This window comes from Lutra lutra, chromosome 4 (assembly GCF_902655055.1).
Source record: "Lutra lutra chromosome 4, mLutLut1.2, whole genome shotgun sequence".
Classification (NCBI taxonomy): domain Eukaryota; kingdom Metazoa; phylum Chordata; class Mammalia; order Carnivora; family Mustelidae; genus Lutra; species Lutra lutra.
Genome location: NC_062281.1, coordinates 64,859,020 through 64,883,187, shown reverse-complemented (window position 1 = coordinate 64,883,187; position 24,168 = coordinate 64,859,020). Strand labels below are relative to the sequence as shown.

At 35.1% G+C, this 24,168-nt stretch overlaps 1 protein-coding gene across 1 annotated transcript in view; it reads left to right on the top strand.

Annotated features, from left to right (window-relative positions):
• Positions 1–24,168, top strand: part of C4H8orf34 (chromosome 4 C8orf34 homolog) — a 383,506-nt gene that overhangs the window by 294,860 nt on the left and 64,478 nt on the right. Inside the window, 2 exon segments of the mRNA XM_047728261.1 lie at positions 3,778–3,863; positions 11,635–11,711. Of these exon segments, the coding sequence (XP_047584217.1) occupies positions 3,778–3,863; positions 11,635–11,711 (163 nt within the window).

The following is a 24,168-nucleotide window of genomic DNA, read 5'->3' as shown; positions in this document are numbered from 1 at the left end:
TATACTTAACAACACTGAGTTGATTAGCAAGACAGGGTGTTGATGAAAATGAGTTTGTTTTTGGACATGATGCCTTTGTGATGCTTTTGGTGTATCTAAGTAAAATGTCCTACAAAACTTTGGCTATACCAATCTTGAGCTGAGGACTCCAGAGAAAGATCTGACAAATGTCAATCTATACGTGATTAAAACCACGAGTAGATGAGCTGATTCAGAGAGTCAGTGTAAAAGAGAGTGGGTAAAGAGTATTCATACAAAGTACAATTGAAAGTTATATAAATATAAGGCATGAAAATTTTCTGTTTTATATGGCAATTAGGTCAGACAGTCATTTCAGAATGGCAGAGACACAGACCAAATAAAAATAGGCTGAGAAATGAGTGAAAACTATGGAAGCAAAGGCAATGAATGATATTTAGAGAATTTGGCTCAGAGAAAAATGAGCAAGAAAAAGCAACAGTTAGATGTTTGAGATAATTATGAGAGGGATGTGTGTGTGTGTGTGTGTTTGTGTGTGTGTGTGTTTTAAGGCTGAAAGAGAAATGAACTTGCTTCTGTGCTATGGGAAATGAGCAATGGAGATGAACAGAATGAACAGAATGAATAGTAATGGATAAAATAAATTAAGGTCCAAAAGAGATGAGAGGGGGGGATCCAAATCACCAGCCTAAATGGATTGTCTGAACCTTATACTGGAGAGAGGGTCTCACCCCTTGTGAATTAGAAAGGTGGTGAATACTGGCTGGGTTGAAGATAATTCTGTAGGAGCTATGCAAGGAAGAGTAGCAAATCTTTCTTCCTTAATATATCATTTTTCTAGGTGACCTAAAAAAGAGATAATAGTTTTGTAAAGACTTTGAAAGGAATGGAAGAAAGACAACTAAGAAGCCAAGAAGCCAGAGTTTAATGTTGGAGACCGTTGACTTGTACTCACGAATCCTAGAGTGTCTGACTTTCTCCTGCATTGCTCCAGGGGCAAACATGTAGGAAAATGATGGATTAATATGGAATTAGGGTCTGGTTGGTCAGTAATGACAGGAGGTATAGGTGCTTGGGAACTGAGGAGACCACAAGACCCAGCTGAGTAGGGCAGAACTGGAATGAAGGGAGGCGAGGGAGAAAATAGAAATTAGGATCCATATTTGACTAAAGAGAAAATGTTAAGAACAGTGAGTTTGTGAAAGAGCCTAAAGGAGGTGAGTTCTTTGTCAGAGAACAGAACATTGGACTTAAAGATTGCTGACATGGAGGAATTCTGGGTTAACTCTCCTTGGGCAAGGGAAGGTGAGGTAAAAGGGAGTATCTCCAGATTTGGGATCAAGAGACTTTGAAATTAGTGGGTAGATACACAAGAACATGGAAATCATTCAAGGTGATAATGATGCTTGAGGTGAAGAAGAAAACTTTAATTCTGAGCAACGTCTTCACAGGCACAAAGAAGGAAGGTGAATATTTCTAATCCTGTGTTATCTGAGGTCAAGGGATTAGGCAGCCTCCTTTGGAGAGGAGGCACTCTCATGTTCTCAGAGGAAAAAAAAGTTGTAATATTCTTAGAAAAGGGTTTCAATGGTGACAAGGCAAAGCAGGAAGCATTTTGTTTAGGCACTGAGAATATGAGAGACTTTTTAAAATGGAAAAGGAGCTTTAGAAAGCAAAGAGAAAAGGTTTGGGAGTATAAGTACAACTCTTGTAGTGTAAAGGGAAAAAAAAATTAACTTTTATTAAGACTGTATTTCCCGGACTTGCCCACATAACCCTTGTTTGCACAGCGCCTATTAACCTCTTACAAAAGTAGTGCTGTGTGGATTACAGTTTGGGAAACCTTGGCAGAGCATTCAAGGAGGGCAGAGCTGTGAAGCCTTCCTTGATGGAGTTGCCGCCAAGTCACGGTAAATCCAACTCTTACGGTATCTGGAGGGCAGCGTTTGGATGAAGATGAGCCAGCTTCAAGGCCACCCAATTTGTTGAGTTGTTTTCACGGCCGTTTGTCTTTTTGACTCAGCTAAATTGAGAAGTCTGTGAAATCAGGATCATTTGTAATTTATTTACATCTCTTCAACCTTAGGCTCATTACTGAGCATACTAATAAATACAAAATAAATCTTTCTTATTGAAGCTTGCCATGAGCAAAAGGAAATTTACAACTTAGTTTTTATTTTTTGCTTCTTTCCTTCTGCCTTTGTTGGGGATTTATCTTCCATTTAGGTTTTTTAATCTAATTTGAAATATCCAAATGTGTTGGAGTTCTTTATCAATTTTTTATGATAATTTTTGCTTACACCTTTCAGTATCTCATGTTTCTACATACTTACTTTGAAAATTTGATGAAATGGTCATAGACAAAGGAAATGTGAAAAGACTATTTGATATTGCAGACTAATGAAGTATTTATTCTAATTATTAGAAATAAAATAAATGATTGGACAGATTTAAGAAGTATGTAGCTAAATCATTTAAAGGTGATGTTGTTCTTTCAAAGTAAACTTTTAAAAAATTAATCCAGAGTATAAAATCAATTAAAAAAGTATACATTGTACATATTTGACCAAAAAGTGTTATGACTATCAGGAAATTACTATTGAGAATTCTTTAGTTAGCTTATATAACACAGTAAATATAGTTTTGTATATAGAAGGTAATAGGTAACTATTAATATATATGTACAAAATGTGCAGAATTTAATATTAATATTAATTTAGTATTAAAAGAATAAAGATGAAAACATAATTTATAGTATTTATAGTTACACAAAAAATAAAGTCATACATATGTGCTTGAATATGCAAAAGCAAAATGCAAATTAGTATGTGATTCTACTGTAGCATATAAAAACAAAGATGTAAAACAGTTGAAGAGTTTAACTTCTGAGCCTGATACAGTTAAGAATTGTACTTGAGTTTGTAATTTTAAAAATATTAATGCTATTTGTTATGCATTTATCAATATTCTCCCATGAGGGCACTTGCCATCAGCTAAATGCAAGAAAAAAATAAGGGTACTGATAGAAACTTCCCATCTCTGGATTATTTGATATATTGTCCTCCAATATTAGTAGAGCTTATTGTTAGGACAGAGTATTAGCAGTTATTAATAAGCTCTACCTCCCCTGCTATGGAGATTTCACAGTATAAGATAAATCCAGACTGTTTGAATTAGATATCGCTGGTCTCACTATTGCAAGGTGGACACAGAAGTTCAGAAATATATTGTCCAGAAAGTACCCATGTCTTCCCTTCTTGAAGACCGAGTGTCTGTGAGAACCCTGGGGAGTCACATAGATTAGGAATCTTAACTTCCATTGTTGAGACTTATCTTGACCTGTAGGCCTTTAAGCTCAAGTTTGGTTGATTTGGAGAACTGTGTTTAATAAACCTCTGTGTAACCACAGAAGCCCTCTCATGCCATGGGATCCAGAAGCAAGGTGAGCCCGCTGTGTTGGACTTCTGCTTTTCTTCCACTCACTTCCCCATCACAGTTTTAATGAAAACCTTTGCTTATAAACCTTCCTCTAGTCAGGCTAAGAAGAAAAGCAGATTCTGCCTAGACTTAATCTTCCCATGTGTATAAAAAAAAAGATGAGGAAAGACTTCTTTCCTTAAAGGCTAGAAAAACAAAAACATTCTATGACAAAGACTTTCGTAAACCTTTATTTCTCCTTTGAAGAAGGATGTCTGATTTTAAGTTGAAAAGTTCATTGTCACGTCCCCAGTAGTATATAGTTCATATTTCACAATTCCACATTATTCAAGGTTTCAATGACCATTTTTAATTATGTAGGCTTCAAGGAGACAACCTGGCAGAAAGGACAGAGGAGACATCGCAAGCACTGCATTCTCCAGATGAAATAGTCCCAGATTCTTTGGGTAAGTTTTAAATCCAACAATATTTACTATATTTGAATGGCACCTGATGATTAAAAAGGAAAGAAAGAGGGGCGCCTGGGTGGCTCAGTGGGTTAAAGCCTCTGCCTTCAGCTCAGGTCATGATGCCAGGGTCCTGGGATCAAATCCCATGTCGGGCTCTCTGCTCAGCAGGGAGCCTGCTTCCCTTCCTCTCTCTCTGCCTGCCTCTCTGCCTACTTGTGATCTCTGACAAATAAATAAATTAAATTAAAAAAAGAAAGAAAGAAACGAAACGAAACCAAACCAAACATCTTGCCCTGCTCCAGGTCATGGTAACAGTCATATATCCACCTCTCCCTTGGGCTGTGTGTCAGAAGGTTAAGGGCAAGGGAGAAAAGGAAGCAAGACATGTGGATTCTGAGGTGCAGCCTCGTAATATCTGTGCCCAATTTAGGTAGAAACAGGTCAACTATATTTTGGCTCCTCCCCAAATTTTGTCACTACTTGCAACTTGTTTTTGTAACTTACATTGCCTACTCCCATTTTCACATTATAGATCCCTTTGACTTTCAGCAGAAATGTCAACACCATATTTGATTTTCCTTCCTCTTTCTCAGCCCTATATTAAATTGGTCTCAAATTGTAGCAGTGAATTTCCTCTCCAGACCAACCTCCTCTTCATTTTCCCTGACACCACCTCTGTGCTTTTGTCCTTTTTCTCTGCCTACTGGAACAAGCCTGTAAATAGGTATTCCTTGTACCATCTAATCTTTTTAGTTTATTATCTTTCTAAAAATAAAGCTGCTTCTTTTATCCTGTTTTCTGTAGGAGACAATTCAAACCCCTTAACACAGCATATTTAAGGGGCACCTGGGTGGCTCAGTGGGTTAAGCATCTGCCTTTGGCTCAGCTCATGATCCTGCAGTCCCAAGACTGAGCCCCATGTAGGACTTCCTGCTCAGTGGGGAGGCTGCTTCTCCCTCTTGCTCGCCTCTCCCTGTTCATACTCTCTCTCTCTCTCTTTCTCTCTCTCTCTCATAAATAAATAAAATCTTTAAAAAACCCACACATTATGTTAATGTCAGGGCACTTCAGAAAGTTTCCTACATAAATGAAAAAGTACATATAATGCCATAACAATGACATCTAAGATTTATCACTGTTTCATCATTCAGCGTTCTGGCCAGATGCAATCAGTACATCCAGTTGGGATAATTAGAAAAGAAGCTATGGGAAAATATTTTCCTTCATTTGGATAGAGAAGGACTTATTAAAGAAGGTGAAAAAAAAATCCTAAAACATAACTAAAAAATTAAGTCAACTATAGAATGTTAAAAACTCCTGTTCCTCAAAAGATCAAAAAATAGGTGAATCAATCAGCCACAAAATAGCAAAATACATTTGCAATATTTGCCACTGATTAAAGATTAATATTCAGAATACATAATCAATATACAATTTAATAAAGATCAACAAACAATAGAAAAATAAATAACAGATATGAGCAGATATTTCACAGAAAAGGAAACACAAATGGCAAATGAACACATGAAAAATGCTTGACTACTTTAGTAATCAAAGAAAAGCAAATGAAGACCATAGAGAGATGCTGTTTTACTACCCTTGTTTTGGTATTAATTAGGAAATCTGGCAAAAGTAAGTGCTGGTGAAGACAGGGAAGAGAGGAAATTCATGCACTCTAGGAAGGGCATAAACAATTTTGGAAACATTTTCCATTATTTTAAAGTCTTGAACATTCACATAATCTAAAGCTCAGAAACTCTACTTCGGGGGAATATCTTAGAGAAACAAGTCTCAGGTACCATGAAATGTGAATAACCTTTGTCAACAAGCTGGCGGACAGGAAAATGGATACACTGTGGAATTGTCCCATTGTAGAGAACTGTATTCCAAATACACACCGAGGATGAATGAAATCAGAGGTGTGCTGGCAAATGTTAACAACTCTTTCTTTGAAAACGAAAGCCCTGATTTGTAAAGGTTGATGCTTCCCATGATGTAAATACTACCACTATGGCTAATTTAAAGCAACTGATCTGAAAATGTCAGTGAGTCTCCCAATCTGGTATGAGTGAGTTACAGCTCCCAACTGAATGAATCTTAAAAGCATAATATCGATTAAACAAAAGTAAGTCATAGAACACCATTTTTATAAAGCTCAAAACTAGCAAATCTAACTAATATATTCTTTAGGAAAATATACATAAGTGATAAAACTATATTTAAAGAAAGGAATGAAGACTCAAAATGGTGATTTTCCTCAGGGGGTGGGGGAAGCAAGGAAGTGGGATAAGAAAGGTGCTCGCAGGTATATGCAGGTTATTGGAAATGACTTAATTCTTAAATTAGAGGATGGTTTGAGGATGTTCACCATTATGCTTTGTAACTAAATATACTATATACATACATATGTATATAGTATATTGTGTGTGTATATATATGTGTGTGTGTGTGTGTGTGTGTGTGTATATATATACATACAATAGACCCTTGACCAACATAGGGGTTGGTCCTGTGTTGAAAATCCTTATATAGGATATATATAGGGTATATGAAAAACCCCTGCATAGTTTCAAATCTGAGTATAACTTGACTCACCAAAAACTGAACTGCTAAAAGCCTACTGTTGACCAGAAGTCTTACCAATAATATAAATAGTTGATTAACACATATTTTATATATGTGTTATATACTCTATTCTTACGGTAAAGTAAGCTAGAGAAAAGAAAATGTCTCTAAGAAAATCATAAGGAAAATACATTTATAATACTGCACTGTGTTTATTGAAAGAAATCCATGTGTAAGAGGACCCATGCAGTTGAAACTTGTGTTGTTCGAGGGTCAACTATTTATACTTTTTTTACATGTCAAATATTAACATTAAACATTAAAAAACAAAGTGTTGGGGCACCTGGGTGGCTCAGTCAGTTAAGTGTCTGCCTTCTGCTCAGGTCATGATCTCTGGGTCCTAGGATCAAGCCCTGTGTCAGGATTCCCACTCATTAGGGAGTCTGCTTGTTCCTCTCCTCCCAGCTTGTGCTCTGTCTTGCTATCTCTGTTGCTATCTCTCTCTCTCTCTCTCAAATAAATAAATAAAATCTTAAAACAAAAGGAAGTGTTGTGGGAACATGAACCAATGATAGTGTAGCACAAGACAAGAAATGATAATAGTTTCTTTATACTCAAGTCTCTTGTAGTACCAATGAGATGGTATACACCCATGGCAGACCTTTAACATTGACAATGAAAGTTGAGCCATGTGGCACTAGTGACATGGAGGACCTGGGTTGGCCATTCCTTGACACTCTAGGTTTGGAATCAGACTGGCTTCTTTTCACTGATAGTCTTGCATGTGTACCTTAACTTAAGCCATTCTTCCCTGATTCATAGTGAATTCTTTCTCCTCCTCTCTGTCTATTCAGATCCTGTGCTCTAAGATCACATCAATTGTATCTGGTGTCCAGCCCACATCAATGTTTTCCTTTTCCTTTTCCCTTAATAGTTTTTGAATTACTTCTTGTGTGTTGTTCTTGCTCAATTGGATTATATGCTTCTTGAGGTTTTCTTGTGTCCTGCACCATGCCAGGTATAAAACTAGACAAAAAGCAAATATTATTTCATTATTGGCCCATTATGTTTTTTAATTTTATGAAAACCACAGGAATCCACTAATCCACCAGGGAGATATATATCCTTCAGCAATCACATTTGCATAATAACTGAATATTGTAAGGATTTAAATATTTTGGAAATTTTAACAATGCATCATCACGAATTATACTTAATTCACTGATTATACTTAATTGCATCCATGGGGGGGATATTCATTAGGCTCCTTTCTTGAACTGCTTATATCCTGAATTCTTCACATTCAAATTTTAGTAAACCTAATCAGCAAATTACAAAATTTAAGTTTCTGATTCAGTACACTCTTTTCTACTTAGTTAGATCACTAGATTCAGTAATTAAATATTTTTGGTATTATCCAAATTTGCTGATGTTAATTTTAAGTCAACTGTGCATCCACATTGAGCTTGGCTCCATAAACATACATATTTCTACAAATAGGTGTAACTTTCTGCATAAAAAAATCTGTTGTGACATAAACAGCAAAGGTAAAACTAACAAGAGAAACAAGTTGGACAGAGCTAAACATTATGATAAACCCTACACATTTCTAGGTTCTTACCTGAGGATGCGCAATCAATTGCGTTGGCTAAGTTTCCCAGACCAGTGCTGCCAGATATTGTTAGATTTTGACAAAATTACTTGTTTTTCTGTGTTTTGGTTTCTTCTTCTCTAACGTGAAATGACAAGATAAATTCTAATATTTGAGAAATTTAGATACTCATTTCCCCCTCCATGTGATTGAAAAAAGCTCAAAGAGTTGTAATTCAAAATACAAGAGTTGCTTGTATTTTGAAAATCATTTATACTTTATATAAGTATGGAAAGTAAGTATACTTTTATAAAGAAATTGTTCTGGGGGCACGTGGGTGGCTCAGTGGGTTAAAGCCTCTGCCTTCGGCTCAGGTCATGATCTCAGGGTCCTGGGATCAAGCCCCACATTGGGCTCTCTGCTCAGCAGGGAGCCTGCTTCCTCCTCTCTCTCTCTGCCTGCCTCTCTGCCTTCTTGTGATCTCTGTCTGTCAAATAAATAAATAAATAAATAAATAAATAGAATCAATCTTTAAAAAAAAAAAGGAATTGTTCTGAAATAGAGCAAAATAGTTTACATATATGCCTCCACCAATTATGGTTAATAAGCAATGCATTCAGAGCTCTTAAAAAATGCAACGTACTCCTACACTAAGATTTTATTTTCATGATATCTATTGTCCCTACGGGTATATAAGATTTATATTCTGGCCTAGATTTGGACTATTTAGAAGGGTTCTTTCAATTTAACAGCTTTTAAAATGAATATGTAACTTTGCAAATATTCTGGTAGTACTTCACCATTATCCTTCTACATTAAATTGAATGGACCTCACTGGATATGGCACCAATAGCCAGGAAGAATTCAACCAAAAACAAGAATAGAATAGAATAGAATAGAATAGAATAGAATAGAATGTAAAACCATAAAAAGCCACCACTACCTTCCTTTTATAAAAATGTTCATTTTTCTTAAAAAATTAATACTGTAAAGGTGTTCAAGTATATTCCAAAGAGAAAGAGTCATAGAAAATTATCTTGCTCAAATTCAAATTTTGAAAACACCAAGTTAAATGCCTAGTATATGGTATTTATTGAATTAAATGAATGTACAAATACACAATAAGTGGGTGAATGAAATAATTAGTACATACATGCATTAAAAATCAAACATGACAGGGATGCCTAGGTGGCTCAGTCATTTAAGCATCTGACTTCAGCTCTGGTCATGGTCTCTGGGTCCTGGGATCAAGTACTGGGATTTGAGTCTGCTAGGTGCTCAGCGAGCAGTCTGCATCTCCCTTTCCTTCTGCCCTATCCCCAACCCCCCATGCTCTTTCTCCCTTAGTCTTTCTCAAATAAATAAATAAAATCTACTAAAAAAGAAAAACCTAGCAGAATGGCAGTACTCTTTAAAATTATTAACTGGGGATGCCTGGGTGGCTCAGTCCATTTTTTTTTTTTTAATATTTTATTTATTTATTTGAGAGAAGAGAGACACAGTGAGAGAGAGCATGAGCGAGGAGAAGGTCAAAGGGAGAAGCAGACTCCCCGTGGAGCTGGGAGCCTGATGTGGGACTCGATCCCAGGACTCCAGGATCATGACCTGAGCTGAAGGCAGTCGCTTAACCAACTGAGCCACCCAGGCGCCCTGGCTCAGTCCTTTTAAGCAAGCATCTGACCAGCTTAGGTCCTGGGATAGAGCCCTGCATGGAGCTTCCTGATCATCCGGGAACCTGCCTGAACTTCTCCCTCTGCCTCTTCCTCTCTCCCTGCTTGTGCTCTTTCTGTTTCTCTCAAAGAAGTCAATAAAATCTTTAAAAATGAATAAAAAATCATTAACTTATTGAGAAAAACGTGAGAATAGTATTTCTAACTTAAAAAATCAACAAATCCACAAGAGGGTTGGTTTTCTTTTTCTGTATATGTCATTTGCTTTGTAGAGTAGAACATTTTAATATTATTTATTAAGTAAATATTCTACTTAATAGTTTCAATACATAAGTGAAACAAAAAATTGTGAGTGAATACTAAAATTACACTAATATTTCCTCACAGTTATAGAGAATATAATTCAGCCTTACTGGACTTAAATTATGCTAATTTATACACTCTAATTTAAAGAATCGCCATATTGTCACCCTTACAACTGGGTGTTTGTAGGTAAGGGTTCAAGTATTCTTCATAAATGACTTAATATTTTTGAACTTGGTACAATTCTCATCATCTATCTTGATTTTATCAACAAAAATTTGCTGCTTTTGGATGTCATCATTCTGTTTGGAAGCGTGGTAGGTAACATTGTAAAATTTATCTACATCTCAAGAAAGTATCCATGTCTCAAAGAACATACTTTCTTGAGATGTGGATTTAAAAAGAAACAACTTTTTTTTAGTGTTTTAGTTTTTTTTTAAAGTTTTTTTTAAACTAAATAAAGTTAATTTTATGTTGGAAAGAATTCTGTGTTCTAAAAAAAAATCTACATTTACATCTAGATGAACTATGTGCCCTGGGATTTAGTAATTTTTTTCTTGAATGTAAAACTCTGAATTATTAGAGACAGAGCTCCATGGTTCAAAAGCTGTGATTATAGATTTGCACAAAGCTTTCCACTGTCTCTCTGGTCTTAGGTGACCATTAAGCTTTTGAAGGATTTAATGCTTTGATTTTCTTCCCAGAGTGCACGTTTTTATGCAGTGGAAAAAATCTGCCTCCATATGTATGTGAATCTGAAGGAAAGTCTTCTTGAAGGATTCATATGGCTCTTTCAAATATTAATAAATATAAAGAAATAAATTTTAAAAGTTTCCAGTGTTTTAAAATACTTTCCTCTTAACTGATTTTTGAAACTAGATTTTGAAATTCAAATAGAAAGTTATTAAATCACGGACTTTTTCTAATGTTCCATATATCTATCCTTATTGCAGAATTATTTATAACCCTTAGAAATCCTTGTTGTTATAATTAACATAATTCAGTAGACATATGGAAAGGGCTGCCATCATTTTATTCACATATTAGAAAGTCAATACTCACCCACTCCTCAAATCTAGTCATACTAACTAATCATGACTTCTCACTTGATACTTAAAACTGAAAAATCCACTATCATTTCATGGGATGCACCTTTCCCCAAACTTTTCAGAATTTGCCACCCCATTTAATAGAACACAAACTGGTGCTTAAATTGTGTAGCCAGAAAAAAAAGAAGGGAAGAAAGGAAGGAAGGAATTAAGAAAGAAAGAAAGAGAGAGAGAGACAGTTGAGAGATAAAACAAACATAAAATTACAAGCCAGAAAATGGACATCAATAAAAGTTCCAACAGTTAGCTAAATCATACGCCAAAAGCAGGCTTGCTCTGACTAACATAACAGCAGCTGTCATACAATTTTTATTTCATCATGTCCTTCTCAATTAGAAGTAATTAACATTTTTCATATGTTGTCTTTAAATTAAATAAATAGCATTCAACTGTTTATTTTAACTCAAAAACACTAAGATTTTTCAAGTGCCAATTTGGCCACTTTCATATCCTTCTCATAATAGGTTTATGTATCACAGAGTCAGTAAGCAATATGTGATAACAATTATTTATTCTTTTTGTAAAAATAGATTCTTTACCCGGGACTGAAGAAGCACTAATGGAAGAGGGTGAAGAATTTGAGAAAGCATCTAAATTAGCAGGACATGTAAGTACATTCATTTGCTTACTTTTTTCTCAATTCCATAAACTAAGGTATATTACCAATAGGAAAATCTAAAAGGAATAGGAAATAATATTCTTTAAATTAAAAATATTTTCAAATGTGAGTCCAGTATATCCCACACTGTCATGCTGAGTGCTTATATTAGTAGGTGGCTAGCTTGTTAACAGGTATAGAGCAAGGCGGGACTAAGCTTTATCAACAATTGGGGCAGAAGAATTTTTTTTTTTTTAAAGATTTTACTTACTTCAGACCAAGAGAGAGTGAGAGAGAGCAGGAGCAGGGAGAGGGGCAGAGGGAGAAGCTGACTCCCCTGAGCAAGGAGCCAGATGCAGGACTCCATCCTAGGACCATGGGATCATGACCCGAGTGGAAGGTAGATGCTTAACCGACTGAGCCATCCAGAGGCTCCCAGGGGCAGATGATTTGAATGAGTTAGAAAAAGCTACGTTCTACTATGATTAACTTGATTAACGGCTGGCTTGTGCACATGAATATTCAAAAGATTATGAGCAGTCATCCTAAACTTCATTAACAATACACATCTTGATAAAAATTAAATGTTTTGCATTTCCTGAAAGTTTACGCATGACTTAAGCTTGCTGTTATTGGTTGTGAAGTCCTTGTGATATTTTTGTTAAACTAGATCTCTTCCGTAGAGTATATTGAGAAGAAAACCATTGGGTTAAGATTTTCAATGAAATTTAATGTTAAAAGAATAAACACAGAAAAAATAAAATCAACATGGGAATACAAAGTGTAAAGTTCATAAAAGATTTTGAGTTGCTATGAAAATGACTAGGCAATCTTGCATCACCTTTAATATCTAAACTGGGTTTATATCCTACAGTAGTCTCTGTGTTAGCTTGCTAGAGCTGCTGTAACAAAGCATTGTAGATTGGGTGGATTACACAATAGAAATTTATTTCACACGGTTCTGGAGGCAAAAGTCTGAGATCCAAGTGTCAGGATTTCTTTCTTCTGAGGCCTCTCTCCTTCCTCTTAAGTGATCTTCAGATATTAAAAGCTGTTAGCATCTCCCATCCGAGACTTTTGTTCAGCCCAAACAGAATCTGTTCTTTAATCAAATTCTGACATTGTGTCGTTTTTCAAAGACTTCAGTATGTCTGATACTTTCTCTGAGCATATTTTTGTTTGCCAAGTTCCCTTGCAAAGTGTGGGTTCTGCCACAACCAAGCCCAAGGTTCCGGATAACATTCCCACATCAGAGAGTGTCATGGGGTATGCACTTGATCAAATATTATTTTTGGATTATAATTTGGGATTTTCCTAACTTTTTTAAAGAAACTTTCTGACATTTATAAAATTCAGTATGTTTTGATAATCTCATGATGATAAAAGCATGTCATCATTCAGGTTGTGACAATGTTTCATTCATTACCTTTGCCAAGCTTTTTTTGTTATTCCTCTGTGAATTTCACCGAAGTCCTTGTATCTCCCTCATACGTAAAAGAATCCTACTAGATTCTTTTGCTAATCATTTTCTAAAATCAAGATAAATCCTGCCCATAGTATTTGACTTGCTTAATAATACATAATAACCCAAAAAGGGAAAGAAAACTTCTCAGTGATTTCAAGCTGTCTGTGAAAGACTTTTAGTTACTTTTTCAGTGCTTACATAGTGCTTCCAAAGCAAAAATTGTTCTAAGCCAATTTTATTTGTTTTCACTTATCATTCAGTAGATTTTGAGTTCTTAAAAATTCTACAATTCTATTTACTGTCAAAATAACTATTTAATTCATTTTGGAAGCATGCAGAATATAAATAATACATGGAGAAATATATTAATATCAGGACCCTAAACACAATTTCTACACATCAGCTGCTTTTGTCATAAAGAAAACATGGATTAAGAAAAGAGTCAGATGATATTTTGGATGCAAATTCCCTAAATAACATTTTTTAGGATTGTATTTTTGGTAAATCAAAGAGAAAATTGTGGCTTTATCTAAATATTAATGGAGAAATGGAAGAAAACAGAACTTTTTTCTTTATTACCGTAAGAAATGCAAAATACTTCAAAGCAAATTTTGAGTCACATCCTGTAAAAATATAAACATGCCGCAAATGTTGAAATCCATCTAGAGCAGTTTCAACACATGCTGTCTTATTTGCTAACTTTCCTTGTTGGGTATTGGATATTAATAAGTAGGTAACAGACTCTTCAAAACTGTTTTCCCCAGTGGCTTAATTTGTGTTTAAAATATTTTGTGAATATTTTGTGACTATTTGAATGAGGTAAAGGGAACATTAAGATTTACATTTTTATCTTCCCCCAAATAAACAAGTCATTTTTTGAAATTTCCCTTTCCTCCACCCCCTCCTTCTGCATTCTGGAATCTTTCTTAATTTACGTACATGTTATGAAGATCAAAGCTAGACTTGTCAGAGACATCTATTTATTAGAAATGAACCAACAAAAAGAAAATCTTAGGAAGAAAATGACAAGGAGCAGACTCTGATTAATGGACTTTAGTTCATTACATGTAGTTCATTATATATATATAGTTCATAAATATAGTACACAACTTTTTGTTTAAATCAATGATCCATAAAGATTTAGTACTGATGATTTTTTTAATTTCACAATTTCTATAGCTTTCTGAATCTTCACAATTCCATTTTGTTTTGAAAATATGACATACATATCTGAGCATAATGGGAAGATGAAAAGAATTAAGAAAGACATTTAACATTCAACATCTTATTGACTTTTTTCTTTTTCCTTTGTAAATCTCTTATTTATTTTATTCATTAGTCAATAGCAATCAGCCCATCATAAGCAGATTCCCAGAGCATTTTACATAACTAGTCATCATTTCTTAAAATAGAAGAAAAATTTTAAAGAAGACTCCAGTAGGGAAGGTTTTTCTGATGTTTTCAGGAATTACTAGAAGTGTACTTCTAATACATTTTCCTTCTGAAGAATTTTAGCTCCTTGAGAAGTTATGTTAAACTAACTAGAATGATAGTAGTAATAATAGTAATGATAGCACATGTTTCTATAGAACACTTTAATTGTTAAGCATTTTTACATACTAAATATCAATTAAATATTAAATATTAACTAAGTATGTCTTGGAATTTTGCAAGTCCTTACACACATGGGCATGACAACCCTTCAGTGAACTCAGTAGTGGTCTAAAATTCCGGTGAGCATACCAAGCTCCAGACAATCTGGTGATTTGTCCCATGTCACATAGACAGGGCAGAGCTTAAACTTGTACTTCCCAGTGCCCCACACTTTCACTTTTTACTAAGTTAGTAGGGCCACTCCTAAATAGCATATGTAATATAGAAAAGATAAAAATTAGGCCATTATTAGTAGCCAATGTCAAAGATAAAATTATTCATTAGATTAAGTAGATAATGAGGGGCGCCTGGGTGGCTCAGTGGGTTAAAGCCTCTGCCTTTGGCTCAGGTCCTGATCCCAGGGTGCTGGGATCAAGCCCCGCATTGGGCTCTCTCCTCATCAGGGAGCCTGCTTCCTCCAATCTCTCTCTCTGCCTGCCTCTCTGCCTACTTGTGATCTCTGTCTGTCAGATAAATAAGTAAATAAAGAAATCTTTTAAAAAAAAAAAGATTAAGTAGATAATGAAAAAGGAGACGTTTAAGGTACTGGATCATGACAGGTAATTTTTAAAAATTATTTTATTCAAATTTTAATTAACATATAGTGTATTATTAGTTTCAGAGGGAGTTCAGTGATTCATGAATTGTGTGTAATACCCAGTGCTCATTTCATCACGTGCTCTCCTTAACGGCCATCACCCAGTTACCCCATCCCCACCCCTACCTCCCCTCCAGCAACCCTCAGTTTGCTTCCTAGAGTAGAGTCTCTCATGGTTTGTCTTCCTTTCTGATTTAGTCTTATTTTTATTTTTTCCTCCCTTCCCCTATGATCTTCTGCTTTATTTCTTAAATTCATTTGATTCTTAAATTCATGAGTGAGATCATATGATAATTATCTTTCTGATTGACTTATTTCACTTAGTATAATGCCCTCTAGTTCCATCCATGTCATTACAAATAGTAAGATTTCATTTTTTTGATGGCTGAGTAATATTCTTGTGTGTGTGTGTGTGTCTACCACATCTTCCTATCCATTCATCTACAATAGCTAATTTTTTATGAGAGGAAAGGATCAATAAGTTTGGAACATAAAAGACTAGTCTTGCTTGGGTTCTTAATTTCTGAAGGAGTCTGAGAAACCAATGCAGCATGAGAAGAAGGGGGATCTTAAAATTAGGAGGAAGGAAAGGGAAAAGGATAATAATAACACATCTTGGAAAAAGTTCCTCTGACAAACAATTCAAAAGTGAAACTCAGGACATCCTGGAATTTTCAGGATTAGAGGTAAACTTTGATTACTTTTAAGCATGCATAATATTGTGCTTTGTTGATTATTAAATAAAAAGTTTTGATTGGTGATATAGGGACAAGTGGATGGCCTCTCTCTCTCTCTCTCCTTCACTGATTCTTTCTACTTTCACTCACAAGTAGTAAGGTAGAGACTTGATTGTCTGATGTTGAAATTTCCCACACATGCCACATTTTCCCGATGTTCCGTGAATATGAAGTTAAAAAAGAGTAAATATGGGTTAGATATAAATATGATTCTCTTTTGATAACAACTGTAATTGGAAGAGACATAAAGATAAAGAAACATTTACTTGCATACTTCCAATAACACAGGCAACTGATGTACAAATTCGGAAAAGAGTTTTGATAGGAAGGACATTGTTCCTAAATGAACTTCTTTTGATGGAAAAAATTAGGTGAAACAGTTTTTGTTAACTTAAAAAAAATTTATTCTGCTAATGAAGTATGTACGTCAGCAAAGAGTTCCACCTGTATTTCTATTCCTGGTCTGATCGTTAATTAGTAGTGTGGAATCTTCTTTTAACCAATCCTAAGTGCCCTTAGGAATGATGTTAAAAAAAGAATTCCACTCCCAGGGAGCCACTGATTGCTGAGGTTTAAGGGAAATTTTGTAATCTGCTGAAATCCCATGATTTTTACAATATATAGGTTGCACAAATGCCTTTTTTATCTCCACTCTATAAACCTACACACTATTTTCAAGCCAAATAGCATGTGTCCCCTTGGAGATTCATTCCTTTTATCCCATTTCTTCCTTCCAAGATCTTTCTTCTCTTATAAGCCATTCCAAGGGAAAAAAAAAAAAGACATTTATACATTTAAAAAAATAAAAGTACAAAATTATCAAGTTGACTTTTAGGTAAAAACTACAGGTAACAACATTTAGTGGACCTTCAGACCATTGCTTTATGAATTTTGATACCTTTACTTTCTATCTTGTTTCCTTTTTTTCAAGATTTTATTTATTCATTTGACAGACGGAGATCACAAGTAGGCAGAGAGGCAGGCAGAGGGAGGAGGAAGCAGGCTCCCTGCTGAGCAGAGAGTTTGATGTGAGGCTGGATCCCAGAACCCTGGGATCATGACCTGAGCCGAATGCAGAGGCTTTAACCCACTAAGCCACCCAGGCGGGCAAAGATTTTTATTTATTTATTTCACAGAATAAGAGAGAGAGAAAGAGAGAGCATGCAAGTGCGTGAGAGGGAACACAAGCAGGGGGAGTGGGAGAGGGAGAAGTAGGCTTCCTGCTGAGCTGGGAGCCCAGCAGAGGGCTTGATGCCAAGACCCTGAGATCATGACCTGAGCTGAAGGCAGACGCTTAACATCTGAGCCACTCAGGCGCCTATCTTGTTTCTTACTAGTCTTATTCCACCCTAGACACAAACTTCCTCTTGGAAATTTTTGTCTTTTGATCCTTCTCTCAATTTGATGTCTTACATCTTTCCAATAAAACAGCTTCTAAATTCTTTTTCATACCCAAGTATCGTTTCATGATAAATAAATATCATTACACATAGTTTGGAAGGTTTATAATTCTCTGGAAACTGATTTAAAGATCGGGTCAATGGAAGCAGTGTTGAATGAATTTGCTAATGAACATGTTGCAGTTTTTTCTTGCATTATATGCCCAGGGTGGAAAAAATAGACATCAACTGGCATTTATGGAATTAAGATGAAACACATCTCAACTTGTACTTTGCAAAGTAAAAAAGAAAAGAGATTGATGTTCCTTATCACTTCACCAAATAGAAGTAATAAATTGGGGTGGATTTCATCTCCTGAAAGATGATGTTGACACATGGCTGGCAGCTAATTGCAGCAATTAATTGTCTGCTACAGAACAGCAATTAGTGCACATTTTGCTCAACCCTAAAGGTTTTTACCATTTCTTTTTCCTTCTAGCCTGTGGAATTTTGCTTGGCTTTTATCACTCACAGATCTAGGACACCAATAAAACTGTTTCCATTTAAGTACTATAGTAGGAAATTTATCTGACCAAGTTTTGAAATTTATAAGATTTTTCCTTTTGACATTTCAGGTTTGTTGATTTCTAACACATTGAGGATGGAAATATTTGCCCAAACCTATGCAAATATTATTTTTTAAAACTTCTATGAATTTTTAAAATGTAACTTCTAAATGTCACATTTGCATCAGAGAAAAATGGCTTAAAAGGATAAAATTATGACATAAGAAATGTGAAAACATTGACTGTAACTTTTGTCATTAATCAGTCTCTTTACATAATTTCACTGTTTTCCCGTTAGTAAAATTAGGAAATTATTAGGATCAGTTAATTTCTGCATTTTTATTTTTAAGGTAATTGGAAGGAAGAGTACCCTAGTATGCATCTATATAGAACAAGTTGATTTCTAAACAAATAATACCCAAAAAGACATATGAGAGCATGCTATTAATGTCCTGAGATTCCCAATTCATGATGAGGCCTCTCATTCATATAAACATAGTGGGCAAAAGAGAAGATACATTTTGACATTTTTAGTATTTTGAAGTTATTGCCAATTCTTTATTAAAATGATTGCCAGTTACTAGAAATTTCATTTGATTGGTATACAGATAGACTGAAGAGGAAACAAACAATATAGGTTATGTTTGTGTAGTGAGGTAAAACCCCTGTATATACTCTGATTAGGAACTATGCTGGGTATGTGCTGGAATGGCCTGTTTTGTGTGAAATACATTAAATTAATATTCAGTCACTAAGTGGTGATGAAAAAACATTAAGATCCCCACGAAAGGTTTTCTTTCATGTGTTCATCTTCTCCTTCAGCTAAGGGAACAATGCAGATTTCCATAAAATGATTAGAGCTAAGCTTTCCTAAAGAAACTTAAGCTCCTGAGCTTCCTTTCCCTCTGAACCACAGTGATCTTACCAAGGTCATTTTTTCCTATTATAAGAAGTGGTCACATATAAAGTCTGCGTCTCAGGAATGTGCTGACTCAAACTGAAAAAAATATGATATATCCCTGCTATTATGTTGACCTAACATGATATGTATTAAAAGACAATTAAGGAAAAAATTGTTTTAGAAATTATGTTTGAAAGGATCTTGACTTTTGGGTCAGATTGGATGACCATCCCTTTTTAAGACAATAAACTCTTTTTGCTTCTTTTCCAAGCATCACAGATTTTTAAAGAGATTTCCAAATGTTAATAAAATACCCAAATTAATATCACATTCAATGTGCAAATTTTTTTTTTTTTTTTTAAGATTTTATTTGACAGAGAGAGACTCAGGGAGAGGGCAAACACAAGCAGGGGGAGTGGGAGAGGGAGAAGTAGGCTTCCTGCTGAGCAGGGAGCCTGATGTGGTCTTGATCACTGGAACCCTAAGACCATGACATGAGCTGAAGGCAGACGCTTAACAACTGAGCCACCCAGGAGCCCCAATGTGCAAAATATTTTTAAGTTATAATTTGGTTTAACTTTCCAGCATCTCTCTTATACAGAGATTGTTTATTATAAATATAATACTGTTTATTGTACAAATTTTGGAAAACCTGGTAAAGAATATAATTTAAAATCCAAAAACCATAACATAGAATTGTCATTTTATTTTTCCAGTATTTTTTAGCATGTGTATCAGTAAATATGTGATATCATAATTTAAATTATCATAATTTAAATTTTGGACCGTGGCCGACAAGCAACTTTACGTTCCGCATTTCTCTCCATAACATAATGACAATAGTCTCACATAAAATTCTTCGTAAAGCTAATTATCACAGCCTTACCTGTTTTAGTATCAGACCAAATATCCTATCTTTTTAAAATTTAAGATTTTAGGGATGCCTGGGTAGATCAGTCGGTTAAGCATCTGCCTTTGGCTTAGGTCATGATCCCAGGGTCCTGGGACTGAGTCCCACACTGGGCTCTTTTGCTTGGCAGGGAGCCTGCTTTTCTCTCTGCCTGCTACTACCCCTGTCTGCCAACTCCCCCTGCTTGTGCTTGCTCTCTCTCTCTCTCTCTCTGACAAAAAAATAAAATACTAAACAAATAAATAAAGCTTAAGACTTTAATTTTCACATCAAAACATAACATAGAGTTGTTATACTTGATTTAATGTTAGAGTTTTAGGCTGGTTATGACCAACTAATTTGTCCCAGGCTGATGATGGTCATGAATTGGCGACAGATCTGTTAGGCTCCAGACATTCCAGTCCTCCTGGTAACTGTTTTGAGTCCCATTCAGCTGCAAGCAGCCTATTCCAGGCCCCACTGTATGTTGTACAAATACTATTTTCCATGTTTGTTTTGAGGTGAAAAGGGCTGGAAATCACCGCTTTGGATTGCTTCTGAGATTCTGGACTGGGATATATTGCTTTAGAGACCAACCATGCACAAAATCGTCAGTGTCTCAGTGTTTTCCTTGGGCTAGATTCTAAAAAAGGTCAAAGAGTATGAACTATTTCAAGTTCTTGATACATAACTAGAAAAAATCATTTGCTGTTTTAACAAGAAATCTCCCAAAGTCTTACCAGAATTAAGGATTCTCTTAGAATGAATGAAATGAAATGAATGAATACAAAATTTCACAAAATTAATTTATCATATTGAAAATGTAAATTGGAACATTTTAAATTGGAACATTTTTGGCCCTTAAAGTTCATTTACTAATAAATTTCTTTGATTACTAATGAACGATTTTTACATTTATGTGTTGGACTCATGTAATTTCTATTTTTTATGAATTATTTTTCTTTGCCATTGGCCATATATCTTTTGGGGCATTTGTTTTTCCCATTGAATTGTCAGTGTTTATTAGGCATTGAAAATAATGACTTTATGTTTCTGGTAAATATTTTTAGTAAAACTTTTTGCCTTTTAATGTTTATGATAGTTTTTTTAAAATTATACTCAAGCTGTACTTTTTCTGATTTCTTTCATTCTTTTTAGACATAGCTTTCCCTTTCCAGTATTTGATAAATATTTACCTAAAAGTTCTTCACATTTTCCCCTGAAATTCTTTTATTAATTTTGAGTTCATTTTAGTGATTATTGTGAAGCGCAGATCTAAATATATTCTTAGAGAAAATTTGCTATTGTCATTTGCTTTTGAGAACCTTCCTTTTCTTATTAGCATATATTTTTTTCTTTTCACTTAATTTACTAGGTATAGTAATATCACAATTAATATTTATTTGATTTTAATTTTTGTCAAGTATTTTATAAATATTATCCCTTACTCTTTGCCAACAGGTCTTAATTATTATCCCGTTTATAGATAGGGAGACTAAACTTTAAGATGTGATAACTTGCCTTGGGTTTCTCAGTTTGTCAGCCAGGGAGCAAGTATTGTATTTACCCCAAATGGTCCGAATCAAGGTCTGCTCACTTAACCATTCTACCACTGGGAAGTAGAGACTCAGCCTCAGTTTGCTTGTATACTATTTTTGTTTTAGTTCTTGTGACTTAATATGTTTTTTTTAAAAATTTTTTTAAAGATTTTATTTGTTTATTTAGGTAGAGAGGCAGGCGGAGAGAGAGGAGGAAGCAGGCTCCCCGCTGAGCAGAGAGCTCGAAGCGAGGCTCGATCCCAGAACCCTGGGATCATGACCTGAGCTGAAGGCAGAGGCTTAACCCACTGAGCCACCCAGGCACCCCGTGACTTAATATGTTTTAATATAGAAAAGATAAAGCCCTCACTTTCATTCTTTTTTTTCCAAAATCAAAGAATTTAGCCATTATACAATAACCAGCTGTTTTTTTTTTTATTATAGCTCTGAAGCATGCCTTCTTACATATATATTTTTAAATATAGGTTTAAGGTTTTGATCTTTTAAGAAAAGCTTGGTATATCATTTGCCAGAATATAGGAACCTACCTGTCAGTTTCTGCAGAATATTTAATTTGCTTATATAAAAAGCATTTCACCTAGTGATTTTTACTGTTTCTGAAACAAAGCTTCAATAATATTTACAAGAATCTTATAAATTAGAGACAGAACTGATATCTTAACTTCCAGTTATTTTGTTCCATGTATTGGGACATTTTGATTCTGAAATAACACAAGCTTTTTTGAGAAAAAGGGAAGCTGAGTAATTTTTAAGTAAATATTTCTCTGTGATGTCACAACTACAAAAAAGTATTTGTATTTCTTAAGAATCATGAGTCAGATGCCTGTATTTGTTTTATTTAAATCTGAATTTCTGGAAATTCCTTTTTATTTTTATTTTTTCCTTCTCAATACTTACTGAAAAAGTATTTGCATTTCAATAGTAAAAAAACCAAGCATGTCATAAAAGAATTTCTAGAAAGATTGCTTAATCAAAGAAGAGATATAAAGGTATTATTGTCTAAGAAGACAAACTTTAAATGATGTCAAAAAAACATAATCAAGAATTAACAGACATTTTTACTTGGAGACTATAAAAGTTGAGAAATAGCCTTGTAGAGTCTACCCTTCAAGAAGGGACAAAAGTATCCCAGCCTGGAGTACCAGCAGCCCTAGGACAATAAAATGAGAGTCAACAGTACACAGGTCTTAGATATATAAGCCATTTATCTCTGTCAGAGATGCCATTCCCTTATATTTGTCTCCTTCCTGTGGTTCCACCACTTGAGATCAACTTGGGGGAAATCAATAATACTTTGATGGACTTGCCTCACTAGATTGTATTTCTGGTAGATCATAGGATACATAAACACTTCAGGACTCCAATTTGCTTGCAGTCTTTTCCAACCTCAACATAGCTTCCATTTCCAAATCTCTTCTCCTTTCATTTCTGTCTTCTGGCCAGCCACCCTCTTAGCAGAAATCGCTTCCTACAGAATGCCACCACTGTTTCTCCCAGTCGTCTAAACTAGGAGGCTGGAAACCAACCTAGATCCCTCTGTCTGCTTCAGTCCTGGGTCAGGGAAGTTATACACCATCTTAATGTCTCTGCTCTAAGCTGTTCAAATTTGTCCTCATGGAAGTCCAACCCAGAAATTCTCTTCCGGCAGGTAGTGGACTACAAACCGTCTAGGAGGCCAGATCTTTCTGCTTAAGATTCACTGCTATAGATATTGACAGATATGCAGAAGGGTTCTTATTTGAGAAAGGCTAGAAACTCTCTTAGAGTATATTTCCCTTGAGAACAGGGACACTTGTAACCATGTGAAGCGCTTTAACTTTATTTACATTAGCTTATTTAAAATTGTATAACCACTCTCTGAGGTAAGTTTACCTAAGTTTATCTCCATTTTTAGATGGAGACACTAAGTCTCAGAGAAGGTAAATAACTACTACTAAAGGTGAAACCATGATTGGAATCTGCTATAGACTAAATGTTAGTGTCCCCTCAAAATTTGTATGTTGAAACCTATTCCTCTAATCCCCCATGTGGTGGTATTTGGAGGTGGGGCCTTTGGAAGGTGAGCAGGTCATAAGGGTGGAGGCTTCATGAATGGGATTAGTGCCCTTATGAAAGAGACCCCAGAGAGTTCCCTTCCCTTCTGCCCTGTGAGGACACAACCAGAAGACAGCCATCTGTGAGCCAGGAAATGGGCTCTCACCAGACAACATACAGAATCTGTATATACTTTGATCTTGGATTTACCAGTCTCCAGAACTATGAGAAGTAAATTTCTGTTGTTTATAGACCACCCAATTTGTGATATTAAGGCAGTCTGAACAGATTGAGACAGAACCCAAGTCTATCATACCATAGGGTGGGTGACCGTGGCACTGGTGAAATTCAAGTCATTTCTTTTCACCTATTTGGAAACCAAGCAGCATGTACCTGTAATTCGGGTAGAACCATTCTGACTCCATTTCTTAACAGTAAAAGCCGTTCCAGTTTTGTCTATTTTATACATAAGGTTTGGTTGGAACATTTGTTTTGAAAATATGAATTGTCCTGCTATAAACAAAGTTTGAAAATTACTGTTTAGATTATTGAGAAACATAAGTATTTTATTTTCTTTTAGAGCGTTAACATAAAACTTTTTTTTTTTTTTTACATCATGTGACTATTATGTCTTTTTGTTAAACACTTTTAAGGACTCAAGGATTGACAGACATAAAAGCTATTT